A 26,365-nucleotide genomic window follows, 5' to 3' on the forward strand; every position below is an offset into this window, starting at 1 on the left:
TGCTAACTTACGTGAGCACGCGTGAAATTGACATTTTTCATTTCACCTCGACTTTAAAGGTTTCCAGGGTCTGAGCAGTTTTTACATGAACAGGTGAGCTGTTCCAGAGAATCGGAGCAGCCACCGCAAGTGCTCGGTCGCCACTGTTTTTCTGTCTAGATCTGGGAACATCCAGGAGCATCTGATTTGTAGACCTAAGTGCTCTAACTGGAGTATGCAGATGCAGGAGTCCTGCTAGATAAGGTAGTGCCCGCTCATTTAAAACCAATAAAATCTTAAAATCAATTCTAAAACGGACAGGAAGCCAGTGGAGGAAAGCCAGTGCTGGTGTGATGTGATCACGCTTTCTTTCCCAATAAAAGACGAGCGGCTGCATTTTGCACTAGCAACAGGCTACATTAGCTGCTGTCAGCTAGCTTTTTGTTCAAATCTACAGACTTTATGGATCCAAACAAATCTCCATGCTTATTTTATCACAATCAGACGTGTTTAACAACGTCCCAACACCAGCTAGTTAGCTTCTACGAGCCAGGCCAAAGCTACTGAATCTATCTTGTAAATAGTGCACTAGCATAGCAGCTAGCTTAGTTAGCAGAACACATCACAAATCAACAACCGTACCCAACAGTTCCCCAAAATTCAGCTGAAGATATGAAATATCTTTTTAAGTCTGGGAGCTAATTATAAGAATAATATAAAAGCTTTAATAATGTTGTGTTAAAGTTATTTACGCCTTCTGATGGTAGAAGTACACAGACTGTTTACGTGACTAAAGTAACAGCAGTTGCAGCGTAGAAATACTGAAAGTTAAAGTCATGTATTCAAACTTTTAAGTAGCGTTACCTTTACGGAGACATCATAATGTAAATTATATTTTGTACTTGTCTCTATAAATCTGCAAAGCAACCATCAGGTGAAAAAGAAGTGACCTTAAAATGCCTCTGAATCGATGCAGGAAGCAAGAAGAGGAAAATGAAGCACAGAAACCCGTCGCGTCACCACTTGAGCCAACAGATTTAGGTTTTCCCCACTTTGCTGGTTTACTATGATCTTTTGGAGCCGATCCACACCGGCGTCTTTTACCAGCTCATGTGACTGATAAGAGGGCGTGACCTCAAAGGTAAGCTCTTTAGCAGGCCAGAACATTGTGACCTTACACTGACCTTTTACCTGGCTGCTCTCCAGCCTACACGGCTTAGTCATCGTCCGCAGAGACCCAAAAACACACAACCATGATTGTCCTGCTTTAAGAAGTAATTACAATAAGTCTATTTAGAAACGCACTTTTCCTCCTGTTCAGACTAATGCTGTTTCCTTTCATTTTAATAAGCTATAAAATAACTTACAGAGACTTAAATGCTGCTAATTAACACACAATGTCTTATTCTGTTAAAGATGCTAATGCTTGATGATGCAGTGCAGATTTCCTCTTCTTCAACCGTTTAAGCGTTAAGCAATAATACATGTTGCAGAGTGCAAGAGGAGGAAATGCAACCGATGGACAAATCCAGACACTCGAAAAAGGTGTTAAAATGTTGGCTGCATTACGGGTCAAAAGAAGACGCAAAACAAACAAATCATCGACATCCAATCATCTGTTGTTAATCATATTCTGAAAAAGTGTGAGATAGTGAAAGTTTTTTTACACTTTTATTCTTGAAATTTAACAAATAAGATTTTTTTAAAAGTATTACATGGTGGCAGGGAGGGTCACAGACTGGATGGTACAAGAATGGTTTGACAAAATTAAAGAAATTAGATTGAAACCTGTCATTTCACGCGATGAAGATTTATTTCTTCAGATTTTGCGGCAGTCAGCGTGTATTCCAGTCATAAACCTGAGTTCCTGCTCTGACCAGCAATCACTGACTGTACGTTTTAAGCGCCCACTCCTGCACGACTGTAACCCTCGGCTCGGTTTTACTGCTTTTGAAGTGTTTTTCAGAGCCTGCTGCCGGTGCCGGCTCGCTGCATGTTAAATTACATGTGTTTATGTTGAATTCAGTGAGTACAGGGCAGGATGGGCTGGGTGCAGTGTGGTCAGAGTCTGTGGAGCTATTAATAACCATAACTGGTGTGGCTCCAACCTCTGTAGCAAAGATTACCCACAAACATACTGTAACCTCTCTAATCAGAGACGAGGAGCAGCTGAGTTAAAGGCCACCAACCACTGTATTCTTTTTTTGTGTTGTTCGAACATTTTACATTTTAAATCAGAAAAATAATAATTCCAAATTCTTCACATAAAAACTCCTCGACACAAGCACATAAAGAAGAGGGGTAGCCAAAGTGAGCAGGGTCTTTGTACAGAAAAAACAAACAGGAAGTGCAAAAGTCTGATCTTGTCCTGAACATAACTAAGTACTTATGTTGCTTCAAACTAACCAAACTGCGATCCTTTCACAAAATACTTTGCAAGTGTTTATTATCGTGAAAGGGTTGCAGTTAAATCTAATGAGTAATGATAAATTGACCTCTGTCCATGGTGCTGAAATATGCGCCAAAAAGGTACAATGGAAAGCGTTTTCGTTAGGAAACCGATTCTAGACTTGGAGACAAACTCTGCCATCTTTGTCTCTATTTTCCTCCCTCTATCATCAACTTTAACTTCTCCATATATTTTCTATTTCTATTCACTCCCCGTCTTTAAACCTTTTGTTAAACTATTCATTAATCCTCCTCACTCCACTTCTACAAACCGAAGACAGCACCTCTCCTCCCTCCCTCCCTCCTTCCCTCTAACAACAATCCCTCCCTCATCCAGTCACTCCCTCCTTCACTCTGCTTTCACAGCCCTTTCTCTCCCTCTCTCTGACTCTTTACCTCGATCATTCCCTCTCAGTCTCTGTGGTTGGAGGAAGGATGCTGCCCCGCAGGCTCCTCGGTCTGCTGGGACTCCTCGTGCTCTGCAACGGTAAGAAAAACACCAACAATTCTGCTTATTTATCAAAGAGAATCAGAACTTCTGGTCATTGTGAAAACTCAAATCTGCTTAAAGTTCAGTTCTTATCTTTGAGGACGGATTGATCCTGCAAGAAACTTCGATACAAATAGCTGCGTTGGACTCCAAATACCCACAGACAATATAAGTGTGTGACTGCAGACCGAAACTGCTTAGAGGAGTGTGAGAAGGGACAGATTATTTAAGGTCACCCACACATTTGCTGCACTTTGAAGTTTAAAATGGAAACGGTCTTTTTCTGTTTCTGTCTGGTTGTGTAAATGTGATCACACGCTCAGTCGAGACCACACAGTCACCTCAGCCAGACATCAGTCGCTCATACGTGACTAATGCGTGTGTTTGGGTCTGTATTGAGGCCAGTTCCACCCTCTTGTTTTCACAGTGGGGCGGGTGGTGAAGGGATGAGGTGTTTTTTATAGCAGCCTGATCCTATTGAGGGCAGTGTCGTACTCCTGTGTGAGCTAATTGCAGAGCAGGAGTCTCAAACTACCAAGGGAAACTACTGTTAGCTTTGATGCTAAATGCTCTTTCAAGTCGTGTTGCAGCTGCACTACGATGTTAGCAGAAACACAAAGTTTAGCTGCAAAAAGATGGACCATGCCACGTTGAGTAGTCTTACAGTTTTGGAGAAAGTTGTCGTATCGTTGCTGAGAAGACTGATTCTACTCTCATGCCTGTGTACTCAGAGCACAGAGCATGAGACAGGAGGCAATTAGCTTAGCTTAGCATAAAGACTGGACGCAGGGGAAAACAGCTAGCCTAGAAGTCCTTGTGAACACATCCTCAGAGTCAGACTGTTGGCAGAGACGTGGATTTCAGGGAAGGCAAGTGTTCTGGTTGCCGTTTGAACTACGCTTGTAGTCCGAGTAATACTGACCAATCACGTATCAGCAGGCTGCGGCTTATGCAGGAAAAACAGTCCGTGAGGAGAGCAAAAGCAGGCGGAACGTAATCCACCGTAATGACATCCCGGCTCCCATCAGCGTGATCTGATGACGATTCAGCCTCTTCTTAATCTCTATAAACAGACATCTGCACGCTAACAATCTGTTCTAGATCTAAAATTAACTTGAGATGAATTCTCTTGACGCTGTGTCACGAAAGCCGTTCAGATTTCCCGACTTCCTCGAATGCATCAGATCGATCCGACCTCTGTTCACAAACGAGCATGAAAAGTTTTCTCCTCCTCTTGAGGACAGACCTGACAAAGCTTCATTTTTACTTCTTACTAATCTGCACCCTGATGTTGAAATTTGGGCAAAGGTAAGACCCGTTAATAACAAGAACATCACAAGAAAACGGGTTCTCTTTCTGTAACAGTGCAGCACGCAGAAGAGAAAGTCTTGAATGGAAGTTGTTTCTCGCTTACCACCTGGCACCTCATGTGGGACACCCCCCAGAGGCTATATCGTCTCAGACTGTAGCCGATGGGATCCGAGATTGGGACATATTAAAGATAGTCTAGTAGTGTTAACACTGCTCAGGACGAACACGTGACATATCTTAGGCGGGGTTACATGATTGACAGGATGAAAAGGTTAAAAAATATATTTCTGCTGCACGTATTTTCTTCCCACGTTTGCCTCTTTTGTTTTCTCATGAATTACCAAAGAATTTCACCTGTTCAGGTGTCTAAAAAGGAACCAAGTGATCCGACAGATTTCTGCCAGAAAAAGTTTTTACAGGGGGAAAAAACAATATTTAAAGTGGGGGTATTATGCTAATTTCAAGCTTCATATTTCACTCTGTGATACCTGTGGAGTAGCTTAGCATAATTTACAGCTTAATTTTTTCACACTGGTGCTCTGTGCAGGCCCTCATGCAGCCTCTGCCTGAAACGACTCAGTCGGCTCTGTCCCTTTAAGAAACCCCGCCCCCCCACAAGCCCACTTTCTTCTGATTGGTCAGCTCTCTGAAGCCCGCTGAGGCTGCACTTTCCAACATACTTTTACCTACAGATTTGAAACTTGTATAGTTCTATAGTTTGAACATCCAACATTGTAACATTATATATACATGTCTTAAAATGTGACGCCGCCTCTTTAAAGCAACATTATGCAAGAGTTGATATTTTTTGTCATTCCACTCACGAATAAGAAGCCAGTCCAGGATTTCCCGGTGTCAGGCGTCTTGCTTGGTCACGCTCTCCCCTCCCTCATCGATGTCATAGCGGTCTCTTCACCTCCGCCTTGATGTCTTTAATGAGAAAACAGAGCTAAGACCGGTCACAGGAGGTGGTGAGGGCTTTCTGCCAGGGAGCAGTGCAGTAAAGTGTCACACACTCGTCCTGGGATATCACCTGTGAGAGCACAAAAATACCTTTAAAGATGCAACTCGAGCAAAATGATGTTCTTACAGAATTCAAATATTTCTCTTTATGTAATTAAACAGTTTAATTTAACGTTCCTTTAACTTTTAGGTTGCCCAGTGTCTATATTCGGGAAGCGATAATGCCCTAACATTACAGAAAAAAATGGACACTTGGCGAGAAAACAACTATACCACTCTGGATTCAACAGTCCGCAGGCTGGAGACACTTTAAACAGGATCAGGAGACTCCGCATTACCTTGACTGGCATCTTAAGCCTCACATCATTGAGCTAAAGACGTCTCACTCAGCGCCATTTACCGCACTCGGACGGATTGATCGCAGCGCTTCCAGTCAGGCGGCTTGAACCTTAAACTTCTTAAAAGTCTTGATTTGTAACCTGTGCAGACGATGAAATGTGCGGTTAGAAACATGTGAGCAAACACTGAGATAAAGACCAGGTCAAAGGTGTCTCTGAAAGACGGCTATTCTTAGAGGTAGCCTGGATCCTTTTCTAAAATGAGGTAATACCTCTCTAAGACTAAACTACATCTCAGCTGTCAGGATCACAGAACCACACGAGTCTGCAGTTTTTCTGCACGGGGAATATTTATCCAATATCATACAGGTTTACTTTTCAGTCAGATAAGTGCAGATATTTTTTGGTTTAGCAACAAGAATGTGACATAAAATATTATATTTTATGTTAAGATATGATCAAATTTAATGGAACAGTTCTTGTTGATGTTTCAGTGACCTTTGACCTCATTCTTTCTCACTAACAAGGTGACAGGGTAATCATTGTATCTGCTAAATATCCAAGCATTCTTAAAGTGAGAATATTAGCATGCTGATTTTAGAATTTAGCCTTTTGACTGCTGACGTTGCGCTAGACTTATTTTTAGTTTGTTGTTTGAATATTTGGGCAGGTGTTTGAGGTGAATGAGGTTGTTTATGACGGAAAAAGCAAACCACACTCATGGGCGTTTCCTCCCACCTGTTTTTGTGCATTACAATTTGTGCATGAACGGACAGGACAGGAAACACCGAAGTTTTGCGGTAGAAAAATGAGGTATAAATAAGTGTTAAGTGTGAGAGTGCAATGGAATCAGGACGTACATGACGCGTGAGACTTAAACATCCACTGATGGCAGGTGGAAAAAGTTTGAAGTGAAATTTGGCTTCTTTCGAGTCTGTTCTTTGAAATGACCTGCATGTAGTGAAGCTTTCATGTCATTCCTCAGCTCTTGTTCTGACACATAATGTTTGTGGTGTTGTATGCTCAGGCCAGGAGGAGGGCGGGGCGAGCGAGTCCTGCGATAACTTCACAGACCTGAACCTGTCGCACTGCTTCATGGGAACCAGCCTGTACGTCCGGCTGCTGCTCTACACCCGCTCCAACCTCGACTGCGGCCGCGAGCTCGACCACCGACACCCGTCCTCCCAGCCGCTCTTCAAGCTCCACCTCCCCACCGTGTTCGTCATCCACGGCTACCGGCCCACCGGTGCGCCCCCCATCTGGATCAACCACATAGTGCACCTGCTGGCCGAGCAGGAGGACATGAACATCATCGTGGTGGACTGGAACAAGGGGGCGGCCAACCTCAACTACTTCACCGCGGTGACCTACACCAGGGAGGCGGCTCAGAACCTGACCGGCTTCATCATGACGATGCAGGTGAACTTGGAGCTCGTTGTTTGGTTTTGTAGCACATTTAATTTTGGTGCAGTCTTAATATTTATAGAAAGCAAAAAAACAACTTCAACCTCAGCAGCAAAAAGTGCACAGACCGAGTCAGAAAGCGGCCGGCTAACATACGGAGGTATTTTAAGAGCCAGATATTTCCATCAGAGGTTGGTGGAGACCAAAAAGAGAGACAATATTTGACTTTACATTCAGCAGGTGGACACAGACTCAACCCCAATAGGACAATCGTGTTGCTCTAGAAGTGGAAATATTGACTAATTGTTTTCTGCAGGGTTTCATTGGTTTCACTCAGGTGGTTATTGGCCCAGGTCTTTTTTTAGGGGTTCAAATTTGGTTTTCTCTAAAGGCTTACACACGGTTGAGTGCTCTGTGAATTGTGTTTCTAGACATAAAGTTCTTAAAGACGCCTCCAGGTAAAATCCAGTGTTTAACCTTGTGAGCATCTCCATGTGGTGTTCTTCATGTGCTATAAGACATATCAGGGACAACATCAGCATCATCTCCATGGCTGGGCCTGTCTGCTTTTAACCTGCAGTGTACCAAGGACAGGCTGAACAACACGTTTTCAGATTGGCAGGTTTGAGACGTCACAAACCTAAGGAGCCAATCCCGTTAATGGACGGGGTGATGCTATGCATATCATTATGTGTAACCTATGGCAACCACTTTGTCGATATGCGAGCCAGCTGTAACCGCCATCGTAATTTTAGCAAACTCACTACAGACTACAAACGTTAACGTTACTACTAATTACTAAATTTCAAGCTCGCTAAGTTTCAACAAGTCGCCACTAAACGACGGCAGAGATGTGTTTTGTTTTTGCGATGGAGGGGGCGGTTGGAAATGTGCATAGTGGGCGGGAAACAAACTTTGTACCTCGACTGTAACGGTGAGTTTTGAATGTTGTGTGTCTGCAGGAGGAAGGAGCCTCTCTGAGCTCCGTTCACCTGATTGGCATCAGTCTGGGAGCTCACCTGGCTGGATTTGTGGGCGCAAACCTGAAGGGGAAGATTGGACGCATCACAGGTAAATAAAAAAAAAGACAAGAAAACAGTAATTTAAAGTTTCCAAGATGGTGCAAAGTAAAGATGATCTTGCACGATATTAATGATCTGACATTTCTTTCGTGCGCTTCAAACAAAGTTAAGCTGCAGAGAGAAAATGTTATAATAAAGGTTATAAATTAAACATTTACAGTGCATGCAAATGGTTTTCTATTCACTCATGTGTGCATTGGAATTAAGTACATTATTTAAGCTGCCCACAAGCTGCAAAGTGAGGTTCAATTCAACCAAAAGAGCATCGCTGTAAATAAAACTGAAACATATATTTTTGCCAGTTTTGAAGGTATAAAAAACCTACTTCAAAGTAGAAAGAAAAAAAATAGGAAAGCCCGGTTTGGTGAGGATTAAAAAAGCCTCTTACCTCCTCCTCTCCTCCTCTCCTCCAGGTCTGGACCCAGCAGGGCCGATGTTCACCAGCGCCACCCCAGACGAGAGGCTGGACCCCTCAGACGCCATGTTTGTCGACGTTCTTCACACCGACATGAACTGTGAGAATCAAATCTTTCACATGTAATAAATAAAGATTCAACATGTTCGTGAACTGAATCTGTATTTTCTGCGTTTCTCATGGGCAGCTTTTGGACTCAATGGAGCTCACGGTCATATTGACTTCTATGCAAACGGAGGAGCTGACCAACCAGGGTGTCCCAAAACCATCTTCTCAGGTGAAGAATGACAACGTCCACGTGCAAACACAAATTGTTAAACGAGAGATAAAGGGCTTGCAGTTTTAATAAGGTTAGATTGAAATACCTCCTTTACCTCAGTCAATCCTTAAATTAAATCTGGAGCTTAATCTCAGATCAGCTGCACGTCGAAGGGCCTGTGTGCCACGTATGTATCTTGTCTTTATTTTAGCCATCTTTGTGATGTCAGAGCATTTTCAGGCTTGATCTAACCACAAAGCATCCTCTTCATTCTCCCACAGGTAAATCCTACTTTGTGTGTGACCACCAGCGCTCCGTGTTCCTGTTCCTGTGCTCTCTGAACCGGACCTGCAGCCTCACAGGTTACCCCTGCTCGTCCTACAGCGACTTCCTGGAAGGGCGCTGCCTGCAGTGTGAGGCCTTTAAACCTGCCCCCTGTCCTGTGCTCGGTAGGTCGTCATTTATACCTGTATATATGCAGAGTTGGATCTCTCCTGCATGGATGTTTACGTCTGATCACCTCTGTGGCCTTACCTGCAGGTTATGATGTCAGCAAGTGGAGAGAGACTCTGCTGCAGCTCAAACAGACCAAAGTCTTCTTCAGCACCACGGCCACGCTGCCCTACAGGAGTGAGTCAGACATACGCTCACATAAAATCTCATTGCACATATAATCTCCCTGGTAGCTGTAACCTACATGCAGACTAAGCATTCAACTGTAATACTGTCTGTGTCCTGTGTGGGGCAGAGCTGAGCTACAGGGTGGACATGGTGACCTGGAACCAGTACCTGCGCTGGGGGGTCGTCTACATCCGACTGCACAGTGGCAGAAACTTCACAGAGGCCCGAATAGACCAGTAAGTCTGTCAGGAGAACACCTGATTCACCTGTTTCACCTGGAACATGCAGCCTGCAGAGTCACACCACAAAAAAGGAAGAATAAAAATATATATTTGTCATTTACAGTAAAAACAACAAGTTAGTATGTTTTTAAAAACACCTCAAAATGTGTCCTTTCAGTGGTTTCTACAACAGTTCATCAAAAAAGTTCATTTCCTAAGGGACTATTTTCAGCGGCGGATTAATCCCCATTTGATGCTCTAGTAAGCGTTTGAGGCAGCAGGATGGTGTGGGTGGTGTTTAGTCAAGATAAGCTATAGTGTGTGTGTTCATGTTGATGAAGGAACATGTCAGCCTGTGCAACAGTGTGGTTAATTAATGTTTGTTTATTGTTTTCTTTTTTCAACATTAGAGGAAGAAAATACTGACAACTCCATTAAAAAGAAAAAATTATAGGATAAAGGAAACAACAGACACAAAAATGATTAAATAAAATAAATACAATGACCACAAAAAATAAGTTTGAAAACCAATGTATCTTTTAAAAAAGGTGATGGATAAATAATTAATAAAAGTTACGTTTAAAATAACTTTTTCTCCCTGGTTCAAACACTTTTTCTCGGTCTCTTATTTTACATGATCATAATTTCTTTAAGTAAAATAAAGGTCCATAACTAGAACCAAACGCCTCCTTTGTCCCTTAAATATTTAAGCTATTTTCTCCATCGAGAGGCAGACAGACTTCTCCCTCAGCCTCTGCCCAAAGCGCCTTCTCCTTGTGTTTTTCCATGATAAAGCGATGGGACGCTTGGCATAGAGAAGGCACACGTTAATCAAAGCTTTCTTTCTCCTTCGGATAATAAGATTAGAGGGTTCATTTGTAGTATAAACATCTTTAGAGGTCTAGCAGAAGTAAAACTCCGCGTATTATCTGACCTGCTGCATGTGATCACCCGCACCAAAAGTCACTCCTGAAGAGTGAAACGGCTTCTTCTACTGATCCGTTTTCAGGGTTTGTGGACAAATTGAGCTCTATAGCACAGAGGAAGAAGAAACTGTGTCCTGGTAATAAAAAGCCTCACTCAGCCTGAAGTTGAACTCCAATTCTCCTCTTTACTCACAGTAAGCTCCTGCGGTTCGAGCAGTACACCTCCACGCGCCTGCTGGCCCAGTTCGATGAGGATCTGCAGCAGGTCCAGAAGATCTCACTGCGAATCAACACGGGCAACGTGATCGGACCTCGATACAAAATCAGACTGCTGAGGATACGCTTCACGCCGCTCGACCGCCCTGAGAGGTCAGTCCTGGACATGTGGTGTATTTTATCGTTTTCCATTTTATCATTTGTTGCAGCCGTAAATCAAACTGCTCACAGCTGAACAAAATGTTCATTTCTTACCTTCAAAGTTTTATGTCACCTGAAGAGTTTGCCTGTTTGGAGTGTACTTTTCTTTGTCACACTACATATCCACAACCTACTTAGTTTTTTCTGTGTACTATTGTTTGCACTCCATTCTTCAATCCCTCTTTTAATGTGCAGCTGCTCTTACAAAGTAACTACTCTGCGTGCATTATGCATTTAATTTGGACACACTATCTGCAAAATGTGAGTGGATGACACTGTTTAGAGTAAAGGTTCAAAGGTCATTCTTAATCTCAGTAACAGCAGCAGCTTGACTTAGCAAGTAATTAGCAAACGCTGGTAGGTTTAGGTGTGATAGTGTTTTTGTATATTGACTCATATGATACTGCGATAACACCTTAAATGCACACGGGTTCCTGAAACGTGTGGCCAGCAGACTGTTAACGTGTTTAACAGGGTTGTTCAAAAAGTGTTGCTTGTTTGTGTCAATCAGCTCATGTTCAACACGACCACAGAGATTATATTCAGATCAGCTATGTACGAACCTGTACATGCAAAGTCGTAATCCTTTAGTGTAATCAAAGTGTTAAAAAACAGTTAGCACAGTTTCAGGGGGTGTTCTTACTCTGCTGTTTCTGTCTGACCAGCATGAGAGAAAGGAACGTAGAGTATCCTGCAGCATGCCTGGAACGAGAACTTTTTATGGCGTATTTACAGAAACATGACATTAACTTATTAGTCATCAGAAGAGTTTGTGATTAATAAGACACCGATGAAACCATCAACTAACTGTGCTCCATTTCCTCCTCTCTCTCAGGCCAGTAATGTGCCGCTATGACGTCATCATGGAGGAGAACATGGAGGTGTCCTTTCGACCCTTACCCTGCGGCTCTCGTCTCTGACTCCCAGACTGGACACACCTCTTCTTCTTCTTCTTCTTCTTCTATGGAAACACGTCCAACTGACCTGAGCACAGCCGACCTCCTGGCGCTACAGGGTCTCCTGGCCCCCGGATGGACCTCCACTGGGGGAGCTGCAGCCTCCTCACTGGATGATGAAGATGACCCGGGTGGTGCTGAGGATAACGCTGATTACTGGAGAATGAACATGTTGTTATGGATTTTTGAAGCGACGTCTCTGCTGTTGATGACGGGGTTTTTGTTAACGACTTGAATGTTAAACTGTGAGATCTGGAAACACAGACAAGATATGAAACAAGATTATGGAAAAGCTGCTGTAGGAGAGACTTACATCAGGGTGAGATCAGGTCAATGTCGATGTCCAGAGTCTGTCTTGGTCTCTGGTGCATTTTCACTTGCAACACCACTTTACCTGTAACTTAATAGGCTGAGATATTATTTGCCTTTTTTAGCGAAATGCACAATTAAATCAACCCTTGGATTAGCTGTAATATGCATTTTCACAAAGAAGAAAACTACTTTTTTTGGGATCTGAAAAGTGGACTTTCAGGAGACACAAGACACACGTTTTTAAAAGGTCAGCAGTGATATAGCCTACAAATTTATTTGGGTGGCCAACACTCATGAATTAATCCAGACTCAAAGAAGTCTTTTTTCTCTTTATGGAAAAAAATAAATATTAAGTGTTCCACAATTCTTCAAAGACAGAGGCAGGATTTCTTCTACAACTACAGGAGTGTTTATGGAAAACCATGAAAGAGAATTCAAGTGCTGAAACATAAAATTTTGATTATTTAATAAACCTAATTTTGTTTTATTGAAAATGTTCAGCAGGGACCTCTAGTCAGAACAATTGTAAAACATAAATAATAATATATAGTTCTACTTTTGGAACACGGCCGTGCCCGTCAACGTCTTTTCCCTCTCACCGACCAATCAAAACAAGAAGGGGCGGAAGTTTTGACATCACTTTGTCAACAACAATGGCGGAGGAGAAGCTAATCCCCCCGTTTTTTCGAGGGTACAATTACCATACGTTGAGCTGCTGCTAATGCCAGGATAAGATTCCTTTTATTGTTTTTATGTTTCTTTGTTAAATTTCCTTGAATAAAAGTAAATATTAAGCATGCAGAGCGATTTAAAACGGACTAAACGGTCAGTACCGAGGAAAGCGGAAGTGCTGCCAGACAACTCTCGTATCCTAGCAACAGTGAGTGCCGGTGAGAAGCGCTCTGAAATTGAGGTCGTTGGCGCAGCCAGCACAAAAACAGAGACCCTTATTGGTGTTTCAAACTATTTACAAGTTGGATTGCAGCTTTTCATCTATTACCTAAGTGATCTCTGGATTTACAGCTTTTACAACAGATTTAGCCTCAAATATCTTATTTTTAGTGAATTCTTGCCCTAATCTAAATAATTGCACAGAACAATTTTCAATAGGAGAATTCTAACTACTACATGTATTTATAGGTTTACCTGAATTACACAATAAGCTTATTTTCTTTCATTTCAAAGACTTGAAGATTTGCATTTTAGATGTTGGAGTTGGTCCTACAAAGTTCAGATTAGTTTCAGTGCAGTTCCAAAGTGAGTAAAAATGCAGTTTTCTATATTTGTGTGCCTTGTACCTGCAGCTCTCAGCCTGTTTTAATCCAAACCACCAAACTGATGTGTCTTTAAGTAATTCACGCTCTAAATACACCACAAAATAAGTCAACAAGTTTGGGGGAGTGTGACTCCAGGCTGAGAGCTGCTACTGTAACAGTGACGCTGCTATGACGTTTGTCCACATATTGTTGTGTTGAAGTGTTAATTGTGAGTTTTATTCTGAAAAACAAAGTTAGCTCAGGAAGTGATGTAGCTTGTGATTTTTGGGGCAGCTTAAGAAGAAGCCGAGAAGCAGCAGAAGGTTTAACTTAAAGCTGTTTAAAGAACGTTCAGGGACTCCAGTGTCAGTAAATGTGTCATGTTGTGACCGTTGACAAAACTGAGCAGCAGATACAAAGATTTCCTCTGATGTGTTTTTTTATCCTGTATTTTCACACAAGGTTTGAAATAAATATTAGTTTCAAAATATATATATTCCACAATTTTCTTTTTTTCAAATACAGACCGACAAAGTTCTGGGTTTCTCAAAATGACAAAATAATAAATGCACACAGAGGAGACAAATTAAAATCTCATCCCAACTGTGATTTAGACCGACCACCATCATCATCATCAAAACTCTAAATGAGAAAATATGATCAGGAAGAATGTTCAGGAGGAGTTCAGGAACATGATAAATCTCTGCCAAGGAGCAATGAAGCTGTTTCGGACAATTTCTCAAGATTATTTTGCTAATTGTCGTTGCTAAATCCAAGAGAAGTGTTTCCTTAAACCTGAATCTTATGCTTGAAATCTCATTTTTTACTTTAAAAATTATTGTTTTGCAAAATATTCTCTTGTATTAGTTGACATATGAGGTTTTTCTGGAGCTTTTATGTGATTTGTGACCAAATTTAGTCCCTCCAGGAAGTTGTGATTGAGCAAATTCAACCAATCCCCACACGTCTCTTACAACCTTGCAACTCTTTTCAGTGCTTTAAAACTAGCAAAGCACCTGAATCATTGACACAACATAAATGTAATAGTGTGTAGATTCTCTATAGCACATTTTATTTGGCGTTTTGTCAGATATAAACGGGACGTGATGTCAGAAAACGACCATCTCACTCAACCAATAGATGACTTTATAGCAGCGTGTGTCGCAGTCGCTCTCAGTGGATGTGTAATATGTTACGCAGAGAAAAAAAGCCTCAAAACACAGAAACTTGCATTGCAACATTTTAAAAAAGCAGATGTGAAATAAGGAATTGTAGGCTGCAACAATCACAGAAAAATCACATGAAATCCCAGGTGTTTCCTGTGCATCTCAAATCAAAATGTCTACTGTCTAAAAAGGCTGTTTCTTTTCAAGTTACATAAGCCCATACTTCCATTCTAGTTGGTACACCAGAAGAGGTATACTATGACCCACTACATGAAGTTCAGGATACCAAATATACCAGGAAGGTCTGGTTTATATCCGTTAAAGTTTTATGTTTGATTTTAAACACAAAAGACACTCGGACAAAATCAAAATGACCTTTGTTTTATTTGTTCAGCAACACCGTCATGTGTCACAAACTGATCTGTACAGCTGAGACAGAAAGAAAAACAGAAAGACGTCTACTTCACTCAAAACTAGGCGGAAAGATGTGTTTAATGACCTGATGAATAAATCTGTATTAAGTAGTTAAGTCTATTAATGTCTCAACTTTTAGCTGCAGAAGTTTTAATGTCTGATTTAAATAAAGACCACACAAACACAAAGACGATGTGTGAGATGTGAAAACAAAGACATTAATGACAGAAAGACACAAAAACAGATGGAAGGACAGAACAGGTGTGAGCAGGAGATACAGGTTTCAATATTTCACATATAGCTTAGTCTGCTTCCTCTCGCTGGAAAACGCAGCAGAGACTTCTTCAGAGTTTCATTTAAATGTTCTGCTGTTGATTGAATTCAACATGGGCACAAGTCAGGCGGAAAAAGAAGAAAATTTTTCCTTTTGTTCGGCTGATTTTTTATTAAAAGTCACCAACAAATGAGCAGCAATCCGAATGTGATACTTTCCAATGTCCCTTCACCAGCTAGGACCTATGAAAGGTAAAGACAGGAGATAAAGAGCGGAGGTCAAAACTGTGCAGAAACAATAGAAAAAGATCTGACGTGAGGTGAAAGGAGAGAAGACGGCATTGCACTGGCTCAAGCTGTTTAAAAGAAGCAGGGAAACCTGCTTAAATGACCAGTCAGGAGGTCAGAGGGAATATTCCATTCCTCACTCCACCTTTAAGAGTCACCATGAAGCTGCCAGGAAAGTGCAGGAGGGCCGTTACACAACGGGAGCAAACAGAGTGCAAAGAGGAAGAATGTGGCTAAATGTGTCACTCTGAGCCCGGGATAGTGGCTGCGTGCAGGCAGGGACTGAGCTGCAGCCAGGAGACGGTTCCTGGCAATATGTTAAATTACTGTTTCCTCAAATAGTGGCACAAAAAAACCTTAAATCTTCAATATCAGATACTATGAAACTAAATGCGCCTGTGTAGAAGTGTGTGTTAATGGTTGACTCGTCCTTTTGTTCAGTTTTTCAATAAAAGACCATAAAAGTTAAAAATATCTACATTATTTCCCATCAGATGCCAGCAAATCATTTAACAGATCACACAGTTTAATCATGCTGTCGTACAAATTTAAAGGAGCAAACCAACTTAAAATTAACAGAAAAAAACATCAAACTTTTATCTGATTTGTTTACAACAGTACAAAACACACAAACTTTTATTTTTTATATTTCACTTTTTTTGTGAGTCAATTTCATAACTTTTCTTTAAACCTGCAATGTCTATTTTGTCCACTAGGGGGAAGCAAAAACGAGTTGCAAACACATGCTGATATATTGAACTTGTTAGCATACAGTTGCAACTAGGGGTGGGACAAAATATTGATACAGCAATATATCGTCGTCCTGACTCGTGCAACACATTGATTAAAAGGCTGGCACCAAACACTGATATTTTAATTTACAAATATAACTCACTCTAAATAGATTTCCCTGGACTCACCGAGTCACTACTTCATGCCTCCTCAAAGTTGTACGTATCGCGTATCGTATCATGAGTTACCCTGTGATTCCCGCCCCAAGTTGCAACATTTTCATTCATTTGGGAATGTGTTTGTGTCCTCCTGATGAATATACGTTTAAGACTGTCTCTCTTTTGGCTCAGTTTTTTGTCTCCACCAGTTCCTGAGGAGGATATTTTGCTCTTTTTCTGCCGCACTGTGATCTTGAGCTAGTCTCCAACTTTGAAAGGTTGAGAGAGACTGAACAGTAAATTTGTGGGATCGAATTAAATATCGATCACACTAAATATATTGCGGCTTTAAGCTTTAAGTTACCTGCAGAGCTGTTCTGATAGTTCTGTCGCCTCACGGGTCCGAGCCGGTTTCCAAAGCGGTTGTTCCTGCGCTGGGGGCCGGTGTTCAGCCTGTAGGGGGCGCCTCTCCTTGGTCCCTAAAGAAGGAAAGAGAGAGGTTAAAGCTCAACTTTGATGTCTACATGTCGTCTCCAGCAGACTGATCACATGACTGAAAGGTCACAGGTCAAACTCCACTGACACCCAACTCTCCAGCTCACCATGCTGCCTTCTCGCCTCCTGCTTTGCTCCTCCGGCCAGTTTGAGAATCCTTCGTCCTCCATCTGAGCCATGTCGTCACTGTACTCTGGATCCGGCTCACTGACAGAATCATGGACACAATTTAAACAAAATGTGTAGTTAGTGTAGTTACCAACGTTTCTCCATCATACCCACAGTCACTGTTCACCTCAATCTTCTGCAGCTGGTTGTTTCTTAAGTGTTTCCACTCTCTGTTGCTTCACCTCACAGCACCAAGAGGTGTTTTTACCGTAATAGTGAGTCTGATAAAAAAGGTAAGAAAGGCAGAAAAAGGAGATAACTCTCACCTGACTTGGCTGACGGGGCGCTGAGGCAGACTGTTTCCTAATATTGTGACTTTGACCCCCTCCAGCCTCTCCTGCCTCCTCCTCTCCAGGTCGTGCCTCAGGTCCCCCGGGGCTCGCGCCGGCTGTGATCACATAACCATAATTTTCAATTAAAAACACACATCTATCTATTCAGTCAGGTTTTTCACGTTATCACAACAGTCTCAGCGGTCTCTTGTGGTTCCAGGGTGCAAAGAGTTTTAGAGAAAGAGTTTCTTTTATTTACCGGCAGAGATCCGACTCTGGAGAACAGAGGCTCTTCGTCATCCAGCAGAGAGTTCATGTTTAAGCTGAAGCCTCTGCAGAGACGTAACCAGAGAAATTAATCAGCATTTTGTACACGGCACCTTTCAGAGCAAAGCTACAAAGAGGAGTTTAAAATATTACAAAACTACCAACATTAATAAAATTAAAAGACGTACCGGTTTGAACTGAACCTCTCATCCAGAGTCAGCTCCTCCGTCTCTTCTTCAGCGTAGCCTTCTTTCTGGGGAGCTGAGAAACGCTCGTTCAGGGTGACCCCATCATCTCTGAAATACTGCTCTGTAAACACAGACAAGAAACACTTTAACAATTTCAACATGTCCAGTGTTTGTGTGGTAAGACTACAACACAATTAGGGCCCGAGAAATATGAATTAAAGGCACAACTTTCTCTTTATATTTCCACTTTAATCCTGTCAACTATTTGATCTTTGTTCAGAGACACTATGATTTTGTGACCTCTTGCAAGGGGCTTTTACACATTGCCAGGCAGGTCAAAAACATACATGTGCTTATTAGACATAAATGACCCTTCGCTAAGCCCCTCCCTTGAACGGTCAGTGTCCAATCCTACGTTAGCAACCGTAACTAGGCGCGGGAGGCCTGTCAAGCTTTCAGATGTCGTAACAGTGTGCATATTGAATCTGCAAGTCCGACAGCAGATTTCCTCAAAGTTTAGAGGGGGGTGTCATATTTTTAGCTTTTCCTCACCCAAAGACTCGAGAGGAGAGATGTCGAATAAACGAAACATTATAATCACATAAAATCCCAACTGTATATGTATATATGTTTTTATTATCATGGTATTCTCTGTAAAACGCCTACATTTTCTGGGTTAATAAATCTAAATTATGTTCAATAATATGTCTGCATGTTGAGCTGACCTTTGACACTGTGCACCAGTGTGATGATTTCCTGGGCAAAAGTCCCAGTATGCATGGCCGTCTCTCTGTACGTCCCAGAGTGCTCCAGCATGGGCAGGAACTCCAGACGCTGGCGACCCACGTTGACCAGATCCAGAGAGAGCTGCCTGTCTGAGGAGTAACACAGCGGGCTGCAGGAGGAGGAGAAATAAGACGAATGAAACCAGCACAGAGGAAAAACTGGTCACCTTCGATGTAAGGAATTAGCTTATATTGCTATTCATGTGAGTTTTAAATGGGAGAAAACACTGCGAGACTCCTCAGTGAAGTCATTTTACACTTTCTATACTTTGTAGTGTTGCAAGAAAGCCCAACAGTTAGGCATGTTAAGGTGAGCTGAATCAGAATCAGAAATACTTTATTTATCCCTGGAGGGAGATTTCAAAAAGATTCTCATTTAAAGACTAATTTACTCGAATGCTCAATTCTTTTATTCAGTTTTAGAAGCGAAAAAAACAGCTTGAGGACTATTAAAATGCTCAGTGTAAGCATACATTTGTATACTTTAGATATTTAAGAAACTGTTCTGCCCCTGAAACATCTGAGTGAAAAAATTCAAGTAACATCTTTACCTTACCCAAAGAACTTACCTTTCATGAGGTCCACGACTTAAAACTTTTACAATAACTACACCCTGCATGTCGACTTAAAAAAGCGGATGTTCACCTTTGAAAGTACACAGAATTCAGACTCTTTTTTTTGGGTATAAATAAAGGCTTTACGCTGAAGCCGCAGGAGATCAGGATACTCCCTCTTTTTAATCGACAGGTGAGGAAAAGGTTGGTTGAAAGTTCACACTTCTCTTCATGTTTCGTTCATTAAAGCTTCATCTCGGTGTGGTGGCTTAAGTTCTGACTTCATGCACTTTATTTAAGCCACTGTGCTGGTTGGAGTCCAGCGCTGTTGTACGACTCCTTAAGTGGAGAATTGTTGACTTTTTCACAGCCAACCTCGTCCACTCTTAATCAGTGACGGCTCTTTTTGTCAAGCTTTCCCCGTAGTTTCTCCAGTTTAAGCGTTTCTTTCTTTATGAGCAGAATCCAGAATATTTTCATGACATCAAATTCTTCTTTTCACAGCCCTGGTGAAGCTTTAATGTCTCCACTAAACCAATATTCTGACGTCAGTATCTGCTCTTACGGCTTGATGACGTACATGTTGACAGTTTCAAGTCCTGCTTCAAAGCACTGATGCTTGTTATGAAATCCTGGCTTGAAATTGGTCTCTCACGGTTTCATTGTCTTGTGTAAACATCCCTGATGATGCTTCAACCTTCTTCCATGTTCCTTCATCTTTATGGGTGAACTCTTTTTCCAGTAATGACGTTGAAGGCTTCATTTTTTTCTGCACCAATTTCTATTTTTTTATCTCGCTCCAGTTGATAAGGCTGAAGTTTCTTGATTGATGATCTTTCTCATGGCTTTAGTTTCCCCTTTGATGGCGCAGATGATGCTGCAATTTCTCAATTTAGTAACATTGGAAACCATTTCCACTTTGCTCCTTTTTTTTCCCTTTTTTCCTTTGGATTGATGATATTCATGTTCCCGGCCAAATGTTCTCCTTAAACCAGCAGTGTTTCACTTTGATTTCTCCTTTTAAAAGCATCCATGTTTATGACTTCATTTTCTTCTTTAAACAGCAACTCCTTTGTGCTATTCTTCAAGAAAATCGGATGATTTTTTCCGAATCATCAGTTCCTTTAGCAAGACTCCAGACTAAAGGAGTCTAGACGAGTCTCCTTAAGTTGCTCCTGTTTGTCTGTACTTTTAAACGTCTCAGTATTTGCATCATGGAAATGCTTTGAATCCTCTTTCCGACATACGTGCCTTTCCACAATCGCGTTTCAGCGTTTGGCCATGTAAGGCAGAGGCTGATCTCCTGAAAGCCAAAGACACAAATACTTCCTGCACATGCTCGCAGGGGGAAATCTTACCAGACAACATGTTTCGACCAAGCCTGGTGTGCGTTTGTCTCCTCTTCCTCCTTCATAGTACATAAGTCACCTTATGCAAGTTTTTTTCCCTTAAAGTAAATTGGCACGTGGAACCAACGTCTCCTGTCAAGCTCAAAGATGGTTTCACCTTCCTGTCAAACATCTTGGTTTATTCTGTTGAAATATGACTAATAATATTTTCCTCTTCATTGCAGAGCACCTGATTATTTCCTCCCTTTGTTGACCGTGTCCTCTCTCATGTGATCTGAAGACAAAGAAAGTGAAACCAGTGATTTTCCTTAATCTGCAAACGATTCCGTAGAGCACTGTCGGTCTCTGCCATGGCCGTGTTTGAAGAGGCATTTCCTCTCTCTGTTTAAGCAGCGTCAGGTTGACCTTTCCTGATGCAACTTCATAGACACCAACTGAAGTTTCTTCATAGGAGGCAGAGAATCCTAAACACAAACTGTAGAAATCAGCTCATCCAGGGGCAACATATGCAGCCCATGTCTTCAGAGATCCCTTTTGTTGAATGATGTTCTTCTGTTGGTAATCAAATGGAAGATATTTTTCCATCAACATCCTTTCAAAGTAGTTTTTAGGGAAAAAAACTCCAACAAAGAACAAACAGCTGGTTCAGGAGATTTCAAATTTGTCTTCAAGATGTTTCTGGCTTCAGCAAAATCCACAGTGATAGTGTGACAGTCCACTTCCAGTACCGTCAACCCTGACCATCTTGCTTCTTCCGTGATATATGTGATCAAATCAGCAAATCAGATGGCCGGTGGTAAACATCAGGTTGCGAGTGCTGTCTTCGAATGTATATCCTGCCACACAACCATCTTTCATAAGTCACATCTCCCATCTCCTTCTGAAACTCCTTCTCAGACTTGGCATATTTGATGAACACATACTCATCATGCTGCTTCAAGTCCTGAATAACTGTGCTGTTGTCAGGTCTTCAACAGAGTAGTCTGAGGGGAAGTCAATCTGTGCCTTTGGTCAGTTGTCTGCTTTTGAAGATCTTGCTTTGAAATGAGGACCAGATCCGCAGATCCGACCATTTCATCCGTGCATCAGCAGCAACATGAGAGTTGCACAATAGAAAAAGAGTTTATCCTTTCAGACAAGTCTCCAGCCAGTGTCTTTGCATCTTTTTGTAGAATGTGATGCAACAGGATTTGCAGGTGATGCCAGCTTGTTTTATGACACAGCCACTCACCCAAAGAAACCCCCAGGGCTGTGCAAGCAACGAGTACGTCAACTGGTGTTTGATTTCTTCAGGAGATTTCTTTTCCTTATTAGAGAAACAGCAGCATGTGTCTCTTCTTGGTGTCAATCCACAAGTTTTCACGTGAGGACGACTTTATTTTTAGATGAAAACTTTGTGTCACTGGAAGAAATTCTGTGAGGCATCCTGATTGTAAGATGCAACAACAAATCTGGTAGACGCCTGTAACAGTGACTTGCAGAATCCACGAGGGGAAACGTTTTAAGACGGAGTACAGAATTCAGGCAACGGCAACAAATTCCAGTTAAATAATAATGTTTGATGTGTCCTGTAGTCCTCCATTATCCATGTGGCAATTTCTTTCCTCTTTCATCCTCTGGTTCTTCAAGCTTAACGAATTTCCATCACAAAGCGGCTTTCCATGTGCTTAGAAAGAGAAGTGTGAACTTTCACCTCTCACCATTGACAAATTGACTTAAAAAAAATACTCTACCTGTTTTTGTTTACGGGTTGGCTCATGTCCACCTTGATGGTAAGCGTTTCCTCCGTTACAACCGTCATGTTGTTGGTTTTCCGATCCTTCCATCCTTGTAACCTCTGTCGGGGCATTTTAGGGTCCAAGTCAATCTCTTGTGGGTGTCGGACCAGACTTCCAGGCCTGTCCTGTTTCCACTCTTCAAGTCTGTCTTCCTCTGCCCAGTCAGGCTCCCCTTCATTGGGATCCTCATAATCTTCCCTGAAAGATTGGTACCTCTGTCTTGGCTCCTCATCCTGGTGGTCTTGGTATACCTGGGAGGACTGCTGTAAGTGTGGCTGATTTCTAGGCGGTCCAGTCCTTCCAAATCGGCCACGATTGACACGTCCTCTTGAGGGGCGGAAACCACCCCTCCCCCTGTGGTTCATGGGACTGCCTCGACCAGTGTAACTCATGGGGTTTGGTTTTTCTTGCTGTGTAGGGGTCCTCCGACTGTCATGATAGCTGGAGTCCCTCCAATCACCTTGAAAATGACGTGCCCTTGTGTCTTCCCGGTCTTCCAACCTGCTTTCTGACGTCCTGAAACGCTCCTGAGAGGACCTCATGGGACGTGGACTTCTTTGGCGATCAAAGTCAGGGTCAAGCTCTCCACGATTGTCACATTGTTCCCAGGGAGACGTTTCTCTTCTGCCTGTGATGCCATGATCATGTTCAATGACGAGTGGTCCCGAGTGCCGACTGTCTCCACGGGGGAGGCTTGCCTGACGGCCTCCTTCAAACCTATCTCTGGGTGAGTCCACTGAGTAACGCTGTTCATCAAAGGGCTCCTCATTCCTGTACCTGTGACGGCATAAGAGGTGACACGTTTCAACAAGTATTCATGCAACTGTCATGTCTTTACATCTGCTTTGAAATTCACACTTTAAATTAGCTTTGGACTTACAGGTAATATCAAACATCTGATTTTTCAGATGGTAACATTGACTTTAAAACTGAGTATGTTCAACAGAAAACATGCAGAAATTTCCAGTATCAGAAGAAGTTTTGATGCAATAAGTTTCAAGGCCATGCAGTCATTGTTAGATGATTATTTTGTGTTATAAAAGGAAAGCCTGACAACAAAAGGAAGGAATTTTGCGCCACAGAAAAAAAAGATGAGAAACTCTTCTGCATTCTTCGTTTCCATTTGTCACTGAGACAGTGCTGCAAAGCATTTTGCTTTAAATTTACCCAGGGTGATTGGCGTCTTCCATTTCTCTTCTTTTCCTTTTAAAGTGCTGGTTCCTCTCTTGATATGAATCCTCCCATTGCCTGTCCCTATTTGGGCCCTGTGTGTTCCATCTTCCTCTTTCCCTACCTGCTCCCACTCTTTGGTCATCCGATCTCGCACTTGGAGTGATCTCTCTGAACCTCCCTCGAACACGTCCTCTGCCCTGTCCCTCCCTCCTCCAGCCCATCCCTGGAGCTCTCTGTTGGTGGTCCGAGTCAGACCTCTGCACTGGCGGCAATCTTTCCCTCGACAACCTTGGAGGTGAGGGGGGCGACCTCGCCCTGTTTTCAAAACTTGGGTATGCTTCTCTGAACCCTCCTCTTTGTCTACCTCCATCTTCTCCTTCATCACGCAGGGGGGAAAGCCTCTCATCATCATAGCCAATCACATCTTGATGGGGTGACGGCCTCCTGTGGTAAAATTCCTCCTGGTTTGGACGACGTGGATGGCCAAACTGACGGTCATCCCGCAAAGGAGATCTTCTCTGGCCTTCTGGGCGCATTTCTTCTCTGCCATAGCTCCAGCGTTCCTCAGGAGCTTCTCTTGGCCGGTGGTGGGGTCTTCGGCCCATCGGCTCCCCGTCCAGTTCTGCAATGACTTTGTAAGGATCAAAGCCAGGTTCTTCCCATGGGAACCTCCTGAGTAAGGAAATATTAAAAAGATTCATGTCACCGCAGGTATCAATTAGACAGCTTCCACATTTCAATAAAATAAAAATAAAAAGTTTTTATTGTAGGACACAAATCATCAAAATTAAATAATGGCAGTGCCTTTACCTGTAATTTGGCGATCGAGACCGTGGTCTTGACATTTTGTCAACCTATGACGAAGGAGGAAATTTTGTTTGATTATTCTTATTATGGTTATCATTCGTTGAAAACTAACAAAATAGAACTTTTCACTTTTTTTAGACTATTTTTAAGGGTTTAGTCTACTGTAGTGCTGTACAGTAACGAGCTCATTTGTTTACATGTACATTTGTCATGTCTTACCTAGGGTTCAATAGTATAGTGGAAAACGGCTATCATACTATGCTTAACTACAGCTTTATACTTGACAACGTAAGATATGCCACATTCAGGGTCATTGTATGTGATAATACGTATAGGAATTACTACTGGGACGTTACCCAAGACTGGACTATGGATATTGCATGCCGTTGCAATCCTTATTCTAATATAAGAATGTTAGAAAATATGCTTATAGACATGGTGACATTTCAACCACAGGGCCCTGCTTTTAAAGTTCAGTTAATGCTTTTCTTACACAACCTTCGGACTGTGTGAGCTTAATAAAAGTAGGAATTTATTGCAGGGCTGGGGTCTTAGCCTGCACTTGTGACAGCAACAGTAGATGGGGAAAAATAAACTAGGAATTAAGTGCGTGACACTTATTCTGATTTTTTTTTACTTATTGCTGCAACAATGACTAATTTAGATGTCAAGAGGTTCAACCTCCTCTCCAGTGACAGATACACCATAACCTCATGTTTAGTTCGCTGTCCTTTGCTTAGCCTTTAGCTCTGCAGATGCCTATAGTGATCACACAGGCTAACAAAAGCTAAACTTCTTCGTTGAACTGAGAATAAGGGGCGATTTTTCTGAATATTCCGACATCGCCCATATAAGTATTACAATATATATCGGTAAAACAGCGACACAAACACGCTACCCAAGCAAATAAGCTAAGTTTCGGTAGGCTAACGCTAAAGCTAATTAGCAGCTAACGTTACGCAGATGTCTTACCTTCGTTCAAGGCACGCGCCAGGGGACCGCGGCTAACGTTAGCTTAAGCGAGATTAAAAACTTCTAAGACCGCAATATATCCGTCCGTAATTTAACTGCCCTATTTATTACCAAATATAACCAAAAACTAGCTGATTCTGTTGTGTTTCCCATAAAAGGCTGCAAGAAAATGGCTGTGATGATTATTTAAACGACGAATGGTCCGCCAACCGCCATTAAGCACCAATTCGGCACTTCCGCCACTGGGTTTTCAGAATAAAAGTATTTGTTGTAAGTCTGCAGCGCAACAAAAACAAAAATAGCCTAATATGGCCAGCCAGCTGTTATGTTGTCATAGTGCAGATTTAATAAAAATGTACAGAATAATATCAATATTATTACTGAAAAATGAGCTGTTCAGCCACCATCAACACATATATCCCACTCTAAGACTCAAAGTGCAATATATACAGTCTTCAATACTTGAATGGTACCATGGCCCAGATTTGCTGCTTTGTGGTTTGATTAAACAAAATAATTTGTCATGAAAACAAACTGATGAAGGTCTCAGCCTCTCTTAAAGATGACACACAATAAGTCTGAAGCTTAGGGAGCTCTTGAGAAGGTGCCCAGCAATAATTGTGCGGCGGTTTTACTTGTTTTGTGACTCTTACTAGCAGATAAATGTGCCTGTCCTATTTTGTTTGCATTATATTTATGTATTTATGTATTCATCAATGTGTATGTAAGACCTGGGGGGGCGGGGGTGGGGGTGGGGACTTAAAGCTCGTTATCTTACATATAAAGTAAAATGTTTGCTTTGTGTCATAATTCTGACTTACTAATATTATCTATATTATCTGACTTATTAATATTATCCTGCTCTCAAGCACCATTGAAAGTCTACACCTACTTCTCACAAGTTTAAGGAGAGTACAAAATGTGACATGGTTTGCTTAAAGTATGATCAATAATGAAATCTAATGCAGACGCACATTTTCAGACTGCTGTTGGTGTTTGTTATATTCTTGTCCAGATCATTTTTTATGTTAATTGAACCAGTCCCAAACTTTTATTTTGAAAGCTGCAGGGGATAAACAGGAAGTTGTGTTCTATGTATTCATATGTAACGGTTGATTTTCACATTTT

General features: G+C 42.0%; 2 protein-coding genes across 3 annotated transcripts; one reads left to right on the forward strand and one right to left on the reverse strand.

The window, feature by feature from the left end:
- Positions 1-2,862: 2,862 nt before the first annotated feature.
- On the forward strand, positions 2,863-12,040 carry lipib (lipase, member Ib). Its single transcript, XM_069667916.1, has 10 exons — positions 2,863-2,914; positions 6,557-6,948; positions 7,896-8,004; positions 8,429-8,530; positions 8,618-8,707; positions 8,971-9,138; positions 9,230-9,319; positions 9,438-9,546; positions 10,653-10,826; positions 11,710-12,040. The coding sequence occupies exons 1-10, from the start codon at positions 2,863-2,865 to the stop codon at positions 11,792-11,794; spliced, it is 1,371 nt and encodes a 456-aa protein (XP_069524017.1). The 3' UTR covers positions 11,795-12,040.
- Positions 11,517-25,461, reverse strand: LOC138596285 (BCLAF1 and THRAP3 family member 3). Of its 2 annotated transcripts, none has more exons than XM_069667914.1 (11): positions 25,238-25,461; positions 24,269-24,312; positions 23,453-24,130; positions 22,241-23,062; positions 18,545-18,714; positions 17,820-17,940; positions 17,624-17,696; positions 17,359-17,480; positions 17,032-17,131; positions 16,794-16,908; positions 11,517-12,082 (listed from the first exon to the last, which is right to left on the reverse strand). In XM_069667914.1, the coding sequence occupies exons 2-11, from the start codon at positions 24,301-24,303 to the stop codon at positions 12,069-12,071; spliced, it is 2,250 nt and encodes a 749-aa protein (XP_069524015.1). In that variant the 5' UTR covers positions 24,304-24,312; positions 25,238-25,461; the 3' UTR covers positions 11,517-12,068. The 2 variants fall into 2 exon arrangements, with proteins under 2 accessions (XP_069524015.1, XP_069524014.1); XM_069667913.1 differs by lacking the exon at positions 11,517-12,082 and adding an exon at positions 14,930-15,494.
- Positions 25,462-26,365: the final 904 nt, after the last annotated feature.

Source organism: Semicossyphus pulcher, unplaced genomic scaffold, assembly GCF_022749685.1.
Source record: "Semicossyphus pulcher isolate SPU_LCO1_2020_fin unplaced genomic scaffold, fSemPul1.0.p SCAF_18, whole genome shotgun sequence".
In the NCBI taxonomy this organism is placed as follows: Eukaryota; Metazoa; Chordata; class Actinopteri; order Labriformes; family Labridae; genus Semicossyphus; species Semicossyphus pulcher.

Coding starts and splice junctions, on each gene's coding strand:
- lipib (XM_069667916.1), top strand. CDS start 2,863: ATGCTGCCCCGCAGGCTCCTCGGTCTGCTGGGACTCCTCGTGCTCTGC. Junction 9,320..9,437: donor GGCCACGCTGCCCTACAGGA/GTGAGTCAGACA, acceptor TGTGTGGGGCAG/AGCTGAGCTACAGGGTGGAC. Junction 9,547..10,652: donor ACAGAGGCCCGAATAGACCA/GTAAGTCTGTCA, acceptor CTTTACTCACAG/TAAGCTCCTGCGGTTCGAGC.
- LOC138596285 (XM_069667914.1), bottom strand. CDS start 24,303: ATGTCAAGACCACGGTCTCGATCGCCAAATTACAG. Junction 18,715..22,240: donor CAACCCGTAAACAAAAACAG/GTAGAGTATTTT, acceptor CTCCTCCTGCAG/CCCGCTGTGTTACTCCTCAG. Junction 16,909..17,031: donor GGAGGCGAGAAGGCAGCATG/GTGAGCTGGAGA, acceptor TTCCTTCTTTAG/GGACCAAGGAGAGGCGCCCC.